General features: G+C 39.8%; 2 protein-coding genes across 3 annotated transcripts; both read right to left on the bottom strand.

Annotated features, from left to right (window-relative positions):
* Positions 1-1,230: 1,230 nt before the first annotated feature.
* Positions 1,231-3,753, bottom strand: mrps12 (mitochondrial ribosomal protein S12). Of its 2 annotated transcripts, none has more exons than XM_053478880.1 (3): positions 3,589-3,753; positions 3,376-3,434; positions 1,231-1,657 (listed from the first exon to the last, which is right to left on the bottom strand). In XM_053478880.1, the coding sequence occupies exons 2-3, from the start codon at positions 3,422-3,424 to the stop codon at positions 1,275-1,277; spliced, it is 432 nt and encodes a 143-aa protein (XP_053334855.1). In that variant the 5' UTR covers positions 3,425-3,434; positions 3,589-3,753; the 3' UTR covers positions 1,231-1,274. The 2 variants fall into 2 exon arrangements, with proteins under 2 accessions (XP_053334855.1, XP_053334857.1); XM_053478882.1 differs by having other exon boundaries at positions 3,600-3,753.
* A 5,007-nt stretch (positions 3,754-8,760) lies between these two features.
* Positions 8,761-12,277, bottom strand: npas4b (neuronal PAS domain protein 4b). Its single transcript, XM_053479026.1, has 8 exons — positions 12,103-12,277; positions 11,660-11,823; positions 11,383-11,485; positions 10,995-11,286; positions 10,782-10,891; positions 10,549-10,684; positions 8,927-10,452; positions 8,761-8,821 (listed from the first exon to the last, which is right to left on the bottom strand). The coding sequence occupies exons 1-8, from the start codon at positions 12,275-12,277 to the stop codon at positions 8,796-8,798; spliced, it is 2,532 nt and encodes an 843-aa protein (XP_053335001.1). The 3' UTR covers positions 8,761-8,795.
* Between the last annotated feature and the right edge of the window lie 235 nt (positions 12,278-12,512).

Raw genomic sequence — 12,512 nt, 5'->3', positions numbered from 1 at the left:
CTCTCCACTTCTTTTCAACTCACAGCAACACGCACACATGCTAAGTAGCCATATTCTCTTTTAGTCTCCTTTTTCCACCTACCTCACTCTCACCACAGACGTAAGTCTCAGTTTTCCTAACATTTAAACTCATCATTTAATTATTAAAATTAAATTATTTAAAATTACCATCTGCCATTTTAAACTTTATTTTATAGTTATATTTTATTGTTGATACTTAGATTTTCCATGGTTGCAGAGTTTGGAAAGTTCATTAAAAAACATATTGTTAATGAGATTATTCATTTTTATTATCTTGATTGTTAGTTACCATATGCAACCTCTAGCTAAATCCTTTTTAGCTAATAGCAAAATAAGAGCTGATGAGTAAATGCACCATTTGTAATCCAATTAACCAATTCAATAATCATATTATTATAACATTAGTTAACAAAATGTTATTTGCAGCCCTACATACAATCTAACTGCAATGATACCAAGATATCTGTTAGATCTGTTTTAGTGATATTTCCTCAATTAAAAAATAATAATTTAGGGATTAGTTTTTGAACTTTAAGGTTAAAGGAAGTCCAATATCATCATCTTTTTTTGTAATATTACAGTGATGATTTTGTATGCTCAGTGTGACTCGCTGTTAGGCTTTTCATGCAGAAAGCTTGAATTCGATTCTAAGGCAGTGACCCAAAACCAACCACTGGATTCAGGGCACCCTTAGTGCTGGTCCCAGGCCGGATAAAATGTAATGGTTGCATCAGGAAGGGTATCTGGTGTAAAATCATGTTAAATGTGTGAAGCAACTCTTTCATGGTGGCAACCAATTAACCAACCTAAGCCTGACCTCCGATATGCAGAAACCAAGCAGCTTTGTCCATGTTGCATTCAAAGGAATTAGTTATTTTGTTGATTTCTTTAAAGGCTTCTTACAACTTTTCACTTTTGTCTTACATAATTAGACCACACTGGGGAAAAAAAAAAAATTGATGGCGAGAAGGAAAATGCTTTGTAGAGGTTTTTGTTATGGGGGCACACAGTTCTTTTTAGAAAGGATTCCCTGGTTAAAAAAAAAAAAAAGTGGGAGCTCTTGGAAACCCAAAATATTCATATATTTTCTAAATCTTATCTGTGTAAGGAGAAACTAAAATCCTTTATATACAGTACTACATATTGCAAATTGTTTAGGCCTCAACATCTTTATTTTTCTTAAGATACTAGAAACATTTATACAAAAAAAAAAAATATATGACAGTCTGACTTGTTTCAGGCATTGATATTATTTACTGTTTTTTCTTCACGACATGTGCACAGTCATATTTGCCCCTGACTACTGTGAGCTTGACTCCTGGCAGATCCTGCGTCCTGCCTCCTTGTATCAACACGACATTGTGCTCCTGTAGATTGTGTCCTTCGCCGGGGATAAACACCACCGCCTCCTTGCCATTGGAGAGGCGAACCCGTGCACATTTGCGGTTGGCGGAGTTGGGCTTTTTTGGCTTCCTGATCATGGTCTTCAGGACTACGGCCTTCAGCTGCGGTCGACCAAATGTGGCACCAAGCTTTTTAGGGGGTGGGGATGGTTTGCCTTGGCGATGCATCTGATTGAGTGTCGCCATCGTCCTGGTTAAGAGAGGTCCGGGCCAGGGGTATGCAAACTGCGAGGCTGCAAAAGTAACAAAATAAAACAGAACATTTATTTATTGTATATGCCACATGAAACAGCTGTGATTTGCTTTAGAGTTACAATACTAATGTAGAGCTGCAAGGTCATCACTGGGAGGCTTGGAACTTAAGAATGATAATTATTTATTTTTAATATTTAGCTCAATTATATCTAAAAAATAAACTAAAAAAAAATTCTACAATATAAGTTTTATTTAACTGTTTAAAAAGTTCTATGATTATGGCATACTTGTCGTCAAAAAAACTAAAAAGTATGTTTATTTATGCACTCAAATTTATTTTCTTCTGATAAAAGGACGTTGGGCCATTAAGCAACGGTCCAGTTGTTTTTCTCCCTAGTTCAGGTAAGATGCTTCTGACATCATCTCTGGTTCGGGAGTGGTTTGATACTAGTAATGCAACAGTCGCTGCAAATGCAACTGTATCTGCGTGTAGTGGCTTTCTCTTGACACCAGCCTTACTCAGCTTCTTGTGAAGCTCTTTCAAGTTTTGAATCATCCAAGCGAAGCGAGTTAACAAATTTTAAGATTTTTTTTTTTTTTCAGTCAACAAAAGCTGTTTCAAGGGCTGAGGACAGCGTCGCCCTCACATTCCCAAGAAAAGCCATACCGAGCAGGCTGCAGCCAAAACAATACAAAGAGTCAAGAGTTTCAAGAGTCAACCTACAATAGCAACTTTGCCTTCGGCATGCGTTCCAAAGCTGTGTGATTTAAAATAATAATAATAATAATATTGGTAATGTTTTTGAGTGGCTGGAATGGATTAGGTGCATTAACATTATTTCTTATAGGAAAAGAAGCCTAAAGAACTCACCTCAAGTATTAATTACATTCAGTTCTGCTAATGTTTTGAGATACTGGATTGTTTTTATTTTATTTAATGAGCTGTAAGCCATAATCATCTAATAAACAAAAAAAAATATGCTTGAAATATTTCACCTTAAAGGTAATGTATCTAGAATATATGGGAGTTAAAATTTTTAAAAATGGCTAAAATGTAACTAAATGTAAATACATATTACTTTATAAAATAGTATGTACTATTAATTATACAGAATTGATGACAGTGTACAAAAACAGAACCAGGTTACTGATCACATTAAAGTAACGTCATTCAGGCAATAAACCATCCGACGTTTTCCTCTGAAAAGATTGTCATCTAAGCACCAAATTTCTAAATCCCCAGCTTTTAAAATAAATAAATAAATTCTAACCACATTTTCCCTGCTCAAATAAGGGTGACCAAGGAAAATGGAACATGGGTCAATCCAGAGACTGGCACTAGTGGTTAGCAATGTCGCCTCACACCTCCAGGCTTGGGTTCAATTCCTGGATCAGGGTGTTGGCATGTTCTTCCCGTTGTCTTGGTGGGTTTCCTACGGACACTTCGGTTTCCTCCCACAGTTCAAAGACATGCAGATAAGGCTAATTAGTGTGTCCAAAGTGTGTGAATGAGTGTGTGAATGTTGACCTACCACGGTCATAAACACAAAAAAAAAATGGGCTACAGAGATTCCTAAATGGATGGAGAATCCAGAGACTGGTTCACAAATGGCATCATCCAAAATGTATAAACAGTAGTGGGGGAACATGCTTTGAAACATCCATTTTTTAAAATCAAGGTCAAAATAAATCCATCCATTGTGTGATACATACATATAAAATATATAACAAATTGCTCGACATGTGACTGACTCACCTCGCATGACTGAGGACAGCGTCGCCCTCACATTCCCAAGGAAAGCCATACCGAGCAGGCTGCAGCCAAAACAACACAAAGAACAACACATCTGATTCGACACTTAATCGATGCTGACTGAATGAACATCGAACATCATGTGCAGGATATCAGCAAACTACCGTTAGACACTGATACTGTCCTGATATTTTCGCTACAAAGGACACGACATACCTGTGTATTACCTGCTGACAAACGTCCAAAAAACGTAAAATGTCAAAAGTGTCTTCACTTTCTCTTTGCACAAGAGCGGGGTTTACACTGGGAGAGATTTTGACCTCTTACTGCGTTTATGTTAGAGCCATAATCGCCGCCATGTTGGAACTGACGTCAACGCGCACGCTCAAGTTTTTTCTTCTGGTCTTCGACGCTTCACTTAGTGACAAGTCCACACTGACGTCTAGCGGAATTTTAAGGAACTGCACAAAAATCCCTTATAAAAAACACAATGAGAAAGTTGCATGCATGAGACGGATTGGCTCCCTGTCCAGGGTGTACACAGGATAAGCGTTGCAGGCTACCAGTGGTGTAGTGGTTAGCACTGTTGCCTTGCACCTCCAAGGGTGAGGGTTCAATTCTTGCCTCAGGTCTGTGTGTGGGCATGTACTGTGGTTTCATCCCGCAGTCCAAAGACATGCAGATTTGGCTATTTTGCATTTCCAAATGTGTAAATGTTGACCGGAGATCTTATCACAGTCATAAAAATAGGAATAAATACAGCAATAATCACCATTGGCCTCCACCGTCCATAGTTGGAGTACAGAGGTTCCAAGATGGATGTATGATGAAATTTCTCATAATGTGTGTGCTCTGCAATGGATGTGCACCCTCAACTCAACTCAACCCAACTTATCTTGATTTGTATAGCACTTTAACAACAAGAATGCCCCAAAGTGCTTCACATAAATAATAAAATAATATAATAATCTACTAAAATAAATAAAATAAAATAAAAACAAAATAATGATAATAAAAATAAATAAAATTTTATTTAAATCTAAATCACATCACACATATATATTATATTTTCTTTTTGTTGATTTTTTCCTGATTTTCTCCCTAATTTAGTCGTGGCCAATCACTACGAGGCTCCCATAAAAACATGTCGGTTTTAAGATTGGACTTAAACACCCTCAATGATGTGGCCTCACGAATAGTCAATGGTAGGTCATGCCACAATTTGGGTGCCGTCACAGAGAACGCCCGATCACCCCTGAGCTTGCATTTGGTCCTAGGTACCATCAGCAAAAGTTCATCTGATGATCTGAGAGATCGGGATAGAGCATAGGGCTTAAGCAGATCCGAGAGGTAGGACGGGGCAAGGCCATGTAAACATTTAAACGTGACCAAGAGAATTTTACGTGCAGACGTTAATAGTCGAGTAGCAGAGCTTTGAATCAGCTGTAGCCGATGTAATGCGGCCTGAGAAACCCCAAAATACAGAGCATTACAGTAATCAATGTGAGTGGTGATGAATGCGTGGATGGCTATTTCGAAAAGCCTAAATGACAAAACAGGTTTAAGTTTTGCCAGTTGCCTTAACTGAAAGAAACTGGACTGAACCACAGCACTAATCTGTTTATTAAATTTAAGGCCATGGTAAAAAATAACCCCTAAATTTGACGCTGTGGGTTTAACATACTGCTCCAATTCTCCTAAATTCAGAGGTGGAACTCTACCCCTGGCACCAGGACCAAATACCAAAACCTCTGTCTTTTTATCATTAAAATAAATAAAAAAATTTGGGCTTACCATGCCTTTATGTCATCTAGACATATTAACAGCGCTTTGATAGAGTAGGCTTTCTTCTGTTTTAACAGAGATAAATTTGACTACAAATACAATGAGAAAAGAAGGGGTCCAAGGATAGACCCCTGTGGGACCCCATATGTAAGAGGAGCTGATGATGACTCAAGATCTCCAAGGCTAATAGAAAAGTTCTATCAGTAAGATAGGACCTAAACCAGTCTAGAGCTGTCTCCCTAATTCCCACCCAGTGTTCTAAGCGTGACAGAAGAATGTCATGGTCTACTGTTATCAAAGGCAGCTGTTAAATCAAACAGCAGAAGAATCGCAGAGTCACCAGAATCGGTAATACGATAAATGTCATTTAAGACTCTTAACAGAGCTGTTTCAGAACTGAGAAGAGCCTTGAAACCAGACTGAAAGACCTCAAGAATTCCATGCTCACCAAAATAACTTATTAGTTGTGTATAAACTACCTTCTCTAGAATCTTAGACAGAAATTGTAGCGTGGGGGTTAGTCTGTAATTAGACAACACAGACAGATCAAGATTAGTTTTTTTTTTTTTTTAACTGAGGCTGCACAACTGCATGTTTAAAATTTCTGGGTACCACCCCAAATCCCAAGCTGCTACAGTATTTATAATATTTAAAACTATAGGACCTAGAATGGGAGTCAACTTTTTGATGAAGATGTGAAGAAATGGGATCAGCAGGAGAACCTGCAGGCTTCATAATATTAATAACCTTTAACAGAAAGGATAGAGAGATGGGTGCAAACTGTTTAAAAGCAGCAGAGCTAGAGACAGAAATGGAGATAGATGGGTTACATGCAGGAAATCCAATAAGAGTCATTGTAGACCCTGTCCAGGCTTCCGCAACCCTGTACAGTATAAGCAGTATATGCAACCATAGATGTCTTTTGTTTGGGTTATGAATAAGGCTTTTTTTGTCTTATAGAAACAAAATAAAGAACTAAAGAGTTGACATATTAGCAGAAGTTATGATGTTATGTTTCTGACATGCCCCCAACTCGAAAATTACTGTAAAAACCTTGGCTGTAAAATGGAGGGACCTGTAATAAATGTAATAATGTTAAAATGCAATAAATGGGTGTAATTCCTAAATAGTTAATACAAATGTAACTTTTTGTTAAAACCCATAATTTAAAACTTAAAGTGTACACTTTAGTTACATCTTGATTGGATTTGTAATTAAGCAATCAAGATGTGATTGAATTCTAGACTTTAAGCTTTAATTTGTGGTGTTTAACAAAACTATTATATCAACTGTTCAGGAAATACACCCTGCATGTATCTCTGCTTGTAATCTTATTTGTTATGAACAGTGTCCTTAACACTGAAAACACATGAAAGCATGCATTCAGGTACAGTATCATGGTCAGGATCATGGTGGATCAGCTGGGATGAGTGAGTGATTTTGTGCATACACTCAGTCAACCTACTGGCATGCTTTGGAGAGATGGAAGAAACAAGTTGGCTTATCTAGTAATCAGCACTTATCTAGTAACCAACTTATCTACTGTGCTACAGGCAAAACCAAAACAGGTTTATTAAATTTATTATCTTGGTAATGTAAAAATTTTCATTTAAAAAAAAATCCAAGTTGAATTACAGCCAGCGGTGTACATAAAAATGATGCAGCAGGTGTACATGGTGACAGCTTATACGTGGCCTAATGAATGTCATTGGCCTATGCAGTTCATTTTGTTTACCAGCAGATGTCCAACTGGAGATAGATATATTTTCAGAATCAGTTGTATTATGAATGCAATGCTAAATAAAGAAGACACTTTCGAATTTTTAAAGGAACTCAGAGATTTACACAATAACTCTGGTTTAGTGTGTTTTAGGTTTTGTCTGCCATAGAGATCTTTTTTATTGCGCTAATATTATGGCATTGTTACCTAACAACTGTTTACTCCTTCTCAAACATAACATGACTAATATTCTGTTTATGACATTTTGCAGCACACAGAGAGCTTGAAGAGTTTCTTGTTCGCTCTTGTACAAGTGGGCTTGTATACAGGCTGTTTGTGTGAATGTTGCTGGAGGATGCTCAACTAGAGGGTGATAAACACAACAATGAAGTGAAGGAGTGAAGAGCGAGGGATGGATGCGAGGGGCGAGGGTGAGTCATAAGGAAAGAGGGGACTAATGAATGAGCAGGCACAGATGTGTGAAAGAGGGAGGATGAAAAGAAGTGCGGCTGACTGATTGCAGTAGTGGGAGGAAAGCGAGAGGAGCAAGCGAGCATCTAAAGTCCTTGTGGGCCTCCAAACCTCTTTTTTTCTTCCTCTTTTCAAACCTGTCTATTTTGGTTCCTCTTCAGTGCTGAAAGGCCATTGCTCTCACAAGGACAGGAAGATGAGACAGAGAGGGAGAAAGTGTGCTGGTGGTGGCCAATGGGAGGATGCGGATGGGCATGGTATTGATGATATTTTTGGATATGTGTGGGAGTAGGTGGATCGTTGGTAGGTTGGACACTCTTAATGGACAGAAACTGAAGTGAATAAAGTTGACATGTTATCAGGGCCATGGAGGAGGAGTCTGTGTAGGACTCGAAATGCCTCAGCAACAGGAGGTAGAATGGTGCCAGGGACATTTCGAAAAAGAAGAGGCATAGGCTGACAGGGAAAGTGAGAGGGAGGCAGGAAAAGCCATATAGGGTATTGTCATGGACTGTGTAGGCTGAGTGAATGAGTATAGGATTTGTGTGTGTGTGTGTGTGTGTGTGTGTGTGTGTGTGTGTGTGTGTGTGTGTGTGTGTGTGTGCGCGTGCTTGCTTCTGCGTTTTGGAGTGGGAACTGATTGTCTCCACCATGCCTCCAGTCAAGAGCATACGTCAGGAAAATAGCTAGCGCCTCATCATGTGCGTCAGTTAGCAGCTCTTAGCTCCATGAAACCATGGAGACACACTAAAAAGGCATTAAATGTAAAAGAGGAAGTATAAAAAGACAAACAAAAAAAATGTTAGGGGCAGCAATTATGAACTCTTGCTCATTGATTTGCATTTGAAGTTGCATTAAATTAATTGACTAGTGTGTATTTTTAACATAAATGTTGTTTCAGATTAAAAACGTGATGACCATGAAAATGTGGTAAGATCTTTATTATCACTGATAACATTTTGATAGGATAAAATGTTTCATGTACTCATATAATTGCACATGCACAAGCATTTCTTGTAAACAATGCCAAGGAATAATAAATAACAAGTGTTTAGGAATCAATCCTCTACTTTGCTGTAGACAACTCTACATTGGTGTATGGGTGCAATAGAACTAATACAAATTAGTTTCAATATTCTTCAATATTATCCTTGTGTAAAACACAGTCTTCACTATAAGTGAATACCAAAGTGGCACTTTGTAAAATTGCCATTACAAGAATACATTTAAGTATTTCTTTTTTTTTTTCTCAAAATGACAGTCCATGAATACAAGTGCTCATATGACATTCATTTTGTTAATGTACAAACACAAAGTAACATTTTTTCTGTTTTAAAATGTTCATTAAGTATACTCACTTATATAATCTTTAAAAAATAATAATAAAATTAAATAAAATAAACTCTGACAATATGTCATACTTTATCAATTAAGTCACAGACTTATTTTAGAACATGTGATCACTGGTTCCATCTGAAAGAGAACAAGACACAAAGAAAGGTTAGAATAATAAAACCCAAATAAATGTCTTACTTTAAAATAGTCAATTGGTATATTATCACCTTAATTGATTCTCACCTTGATAGAAGTGCTGTGGTGACTCTTGAAAAGGGAGTTGATACAACTCAGGTTGTTGCCTCAAGGCAGGATTAATCGAGACAGCTGCCTCGAACATGGGTTCCATGTTAACCAGCTCCTCCAGGAGGGACTGGGCACAAGGTAGACCAGGGGTGGGGTCATTTGCTGGAGCAGGGGTGGACTGTGGGGAAGCTGAGGTGAATATATCTTCATCCATTTTGCTCTCATTTGGATCCTTTACCTCATCATGCACCCCTGCCTCCAGTGACCTTCCCCCAACCGTACTGGTATAGTGCGTCGACTGGACGCTACAGAGGTGCTGCACACCAACTAGGGCCTCCTTCTGGATGTATCCCGGAGAGCAAGTCCTCACTGGGGCAGGAGGAGTATGCTCAGATGAGGTGTGAGGAAGAGGAGGTGGGGAAGGGGAAGTCAAATAAGAAGCTGGGTCAGGGGTATCAAATTCGTCTTGCGGTAAAAAGATGTCATCTTGATCTGTTGAGCGAACTTCTCCACAGCACAAGGTGGGTGGGAAATCAGTGGTCAGAGCCTTAGTGTTCTGTTGCAGGAAAACTGGGGAGGAGGGACGTGTGGATGGTGAGTGATCTTTCCAGAATCCCTCAGCAACTGAACTGAGATACTGAGCCAAAAGTGAGATCTCTATTTTCTCTCTTTCATCTTTAGCTTGCTGGGAGAAAAAACCTGGACAGCGCTGTTCAGTGGGAGAAGCCTCCGGGGTCAGGAGGCACTCGGGAGTACCATGAGGGATGGGATGAGGGACATCTACGTACAGAGGCCCTCTGATCTCTGGTAATGCCATAAGAACACATTCATCACTAGATGGACTATCTGGGGTGGGAGGTAACTTTTCATATAGAGCCCTGCTGCTATGTTGTACAGATAGTGTCACCCCTATTTCTGTTGAGTGGGATGTTGGGTGACTGATTGAGTGCATGGTTTGAGTGACTGTGCTGGTTAATGCTGGTTTAAAAAAATCTTCACCAAACATAAAACGACCTCCTCCGAGGCTTGGGGTGTATGGAGGAGTGCAAAGCAACTCTCCTGTGCTGTATGGTTTGGGCATACCAATATTGGAAAGAGGTGCAGGGGGCAGAGGGTTTTGGGTAGCTGGGCATGCCTTATTGGTCATGACTGTCTGAGTGGAATGGGGAGTGGGGGATGGTCTTGTGGAAAACTTTGTGCTCTCTGGTAAGCCTATGTGGTGGCTTTCATGTTGTTGGGAAAAATCACTTTCATCTAGGGGGAAGTCAGGGAGACCAGAGCCTAGTGACATGCCTGAATGAAGGGTGGAAGTACCAGGCAGTTCCTCAGAGGAGCTGCGTCCAGAGACAGTAAAGCTAAAGTCAAATGACTGAGCAGACAAGCCACTGCTGCTGGGAGTAAAGACTTGCTCTGGGCTAGACATGGGATGAGAGAACTGTTGAGCCAAGCCCTCCTGGTACAGGAGAGCCAGCTGGTTTTGCTCAGAGGTCAGCTGCTGACGAACAGACCATGCTTCAGACTCACTAAGGGAAAAAAGAACAAAAAAAGTGTATCAGGCTTTTTACATCAAAGTGCACATTTAATTATAAGAAAGCTATTAGGTTAAAAAAAAGTAGTACCTGATGACATAGTTCTGGCAGGTAATAGGATGCTCTCCAGTCTGAAGCTGAAGAACCATGTATACCCAGACCCATGAATGGTCAGCTGCCTCTATTTGAACAACCATCTCCACTTGCCTCTCCCCTCCTTCACGTACTAGAAAAGAATAAAGAAATTTTTCAGTCATGCAATCCTTTTTTGTGCTGCTATAATGCATGACTCAAAGTACAGTGGTACATATTATATTACTTACAGAGGGCGCAGTGCTGTGCAGAGGCATGAGAAAGATCTCGGGGATGTAACAAGCTGTACCAGGAGCGAGATCGTAGTGTCTCCACATCATAGCCCAAATAGACACTAACGCTGCAATAAAAAAACCAAAAAGTAAAGTAGACAGTCGTTTTATTTTATTTTGGCTAATAATATCAGAATCAATGTGTAAAGAAATCATTAAAAAAAAACTCACCATTCTTGGGCTGCCTGTATCCTCATATCACGGCTATGCTGGGAGTGGAAAGAGGTTAGCTGGAAAGCTTGCTCAGCTGGTGGGGTAGGGAGTGGATTCCTGGTACTGGCAGTATTTGATGCCTGGAGCTCCAGAGGTGAGCAGAAACACACCCACACTGTGTTGGAGGTCCAGTAAGATGATGAGTGGTAGGGCAATGGGAGGCAGCGTGCTCGTACTAGAGACACCTTGTTACCAGTGCCCTGCCTTCTCACAAACTTTGAAGTGTTGAAGCGACAGCGAAAGAGGCGCTCTAAAAATAGACATATGTATAAAGATTATAAATAAACATGTCAGTTTTAACATCTGGGAAAAAGACAGCTGGAATGACTCAATTATTTTCTGTTACCTGTATCAGGTGTATTGACTGGGGCAAGATTGCTCCTCATGACAAAGTGATCGGCAGGATCAATGATATCATAGACACTGTCACTTTGAGAGACTAGATCAACCTGTAGTCATAGGAAGAAAAAAAAAGAAATTACACAATTTCCAAAAACAACAACAACAAAACAATCCTTGTCATGCTTGTCAAGTTAGAAGACAACATTTATAAACAAACATATGGGAAATTGAGCCTTTAAGGACAGTTTTTAGGTGCATGTAGTGCAAAAATTAAGTCTCACCATTGAGTGGCCAAGGTGATCAGTTACGTTGTCAGACAAATAGAGGAGTTTGCCTTCATTTGTCAGCAAAAGCAGAAAACCCGGTAAGCTGTTCATGAGCTCAGAGAGTGCAGGAAAAGACATGAAGCTGGGGTTCACATCCTGGCTTCCAGCTGCGCTTAAATCTACACACAAGAAAACAATAAGTTAATTTTTAAAATCCACCAAAACTTGATGTATTTTTAAGAATAATGCTTTGTAAACCACTACAGTAGCAAAACAACCCAAAAGCTCAATGACTTATCCAAAAAGAACGCACTGTATGAGAAGTGTGAACATCAGCACCACGGACAGCTACTTCTCTAACGTGACTGAATGCGATGATGTTTTTACACCGTAAATTGGTAAAGCGGGTTAAAACGAATCGTTCAGACAAAAAGTAATTAGTCAAACGCTGCACCTACCTTGAGAAAAAAAGACAGATTTTCTTGTGTACATGCAGGCGAGGGACATGATGTGCAGGTAGGAAAGGCGAGCCTTGTCTGCGTCCGAGATGGGCAGCAGGTCCTTGAGGTTGCGGATCTCGGCGTTGATCTGATCTCTCCGCGCTTTCGAAGCGCCTTTCGTGGAGCGGTACATTTTCCCCAAGCTGGACTACAGGTGTCAGTCTCTCAGTCTCACCACTGACTGGAATCAAGCGCAAGTTCGGGGACAGGCTGGAAATATTACAGCGCCTATTTAATCATTGGGGCAACTGTTTAGAAGTGAAAAGTCGCAAGAAAAAGAAAACGAAAACTTTAAGAAACCAACATTGTTTCCGAATCCTCGCGCTTCAGAGAAGGCTGTTATTATACAGAGATAAACAGGCTGAAAT

This window comes from Clarias gariepinus, chromosome 19 (genome assembly GCF_024256425.1).
Source record: "Clarias gariepinus isolate MV-2021 ecotype Netherlands chromosome 19, CGAR_prim_01v2, whole genome shotgun sequence".
NCBI lineage: Eukaryota > Metazoa > Chordata > Actinopteri > Siluriformes > Clariidae > Clarias > Clarias gariepinus.
The sequence above is the reverse complement of the archived record's forward strand: the minus strand, read 5'-3'. Positions and strand labels throughout refer to the sequence as shown.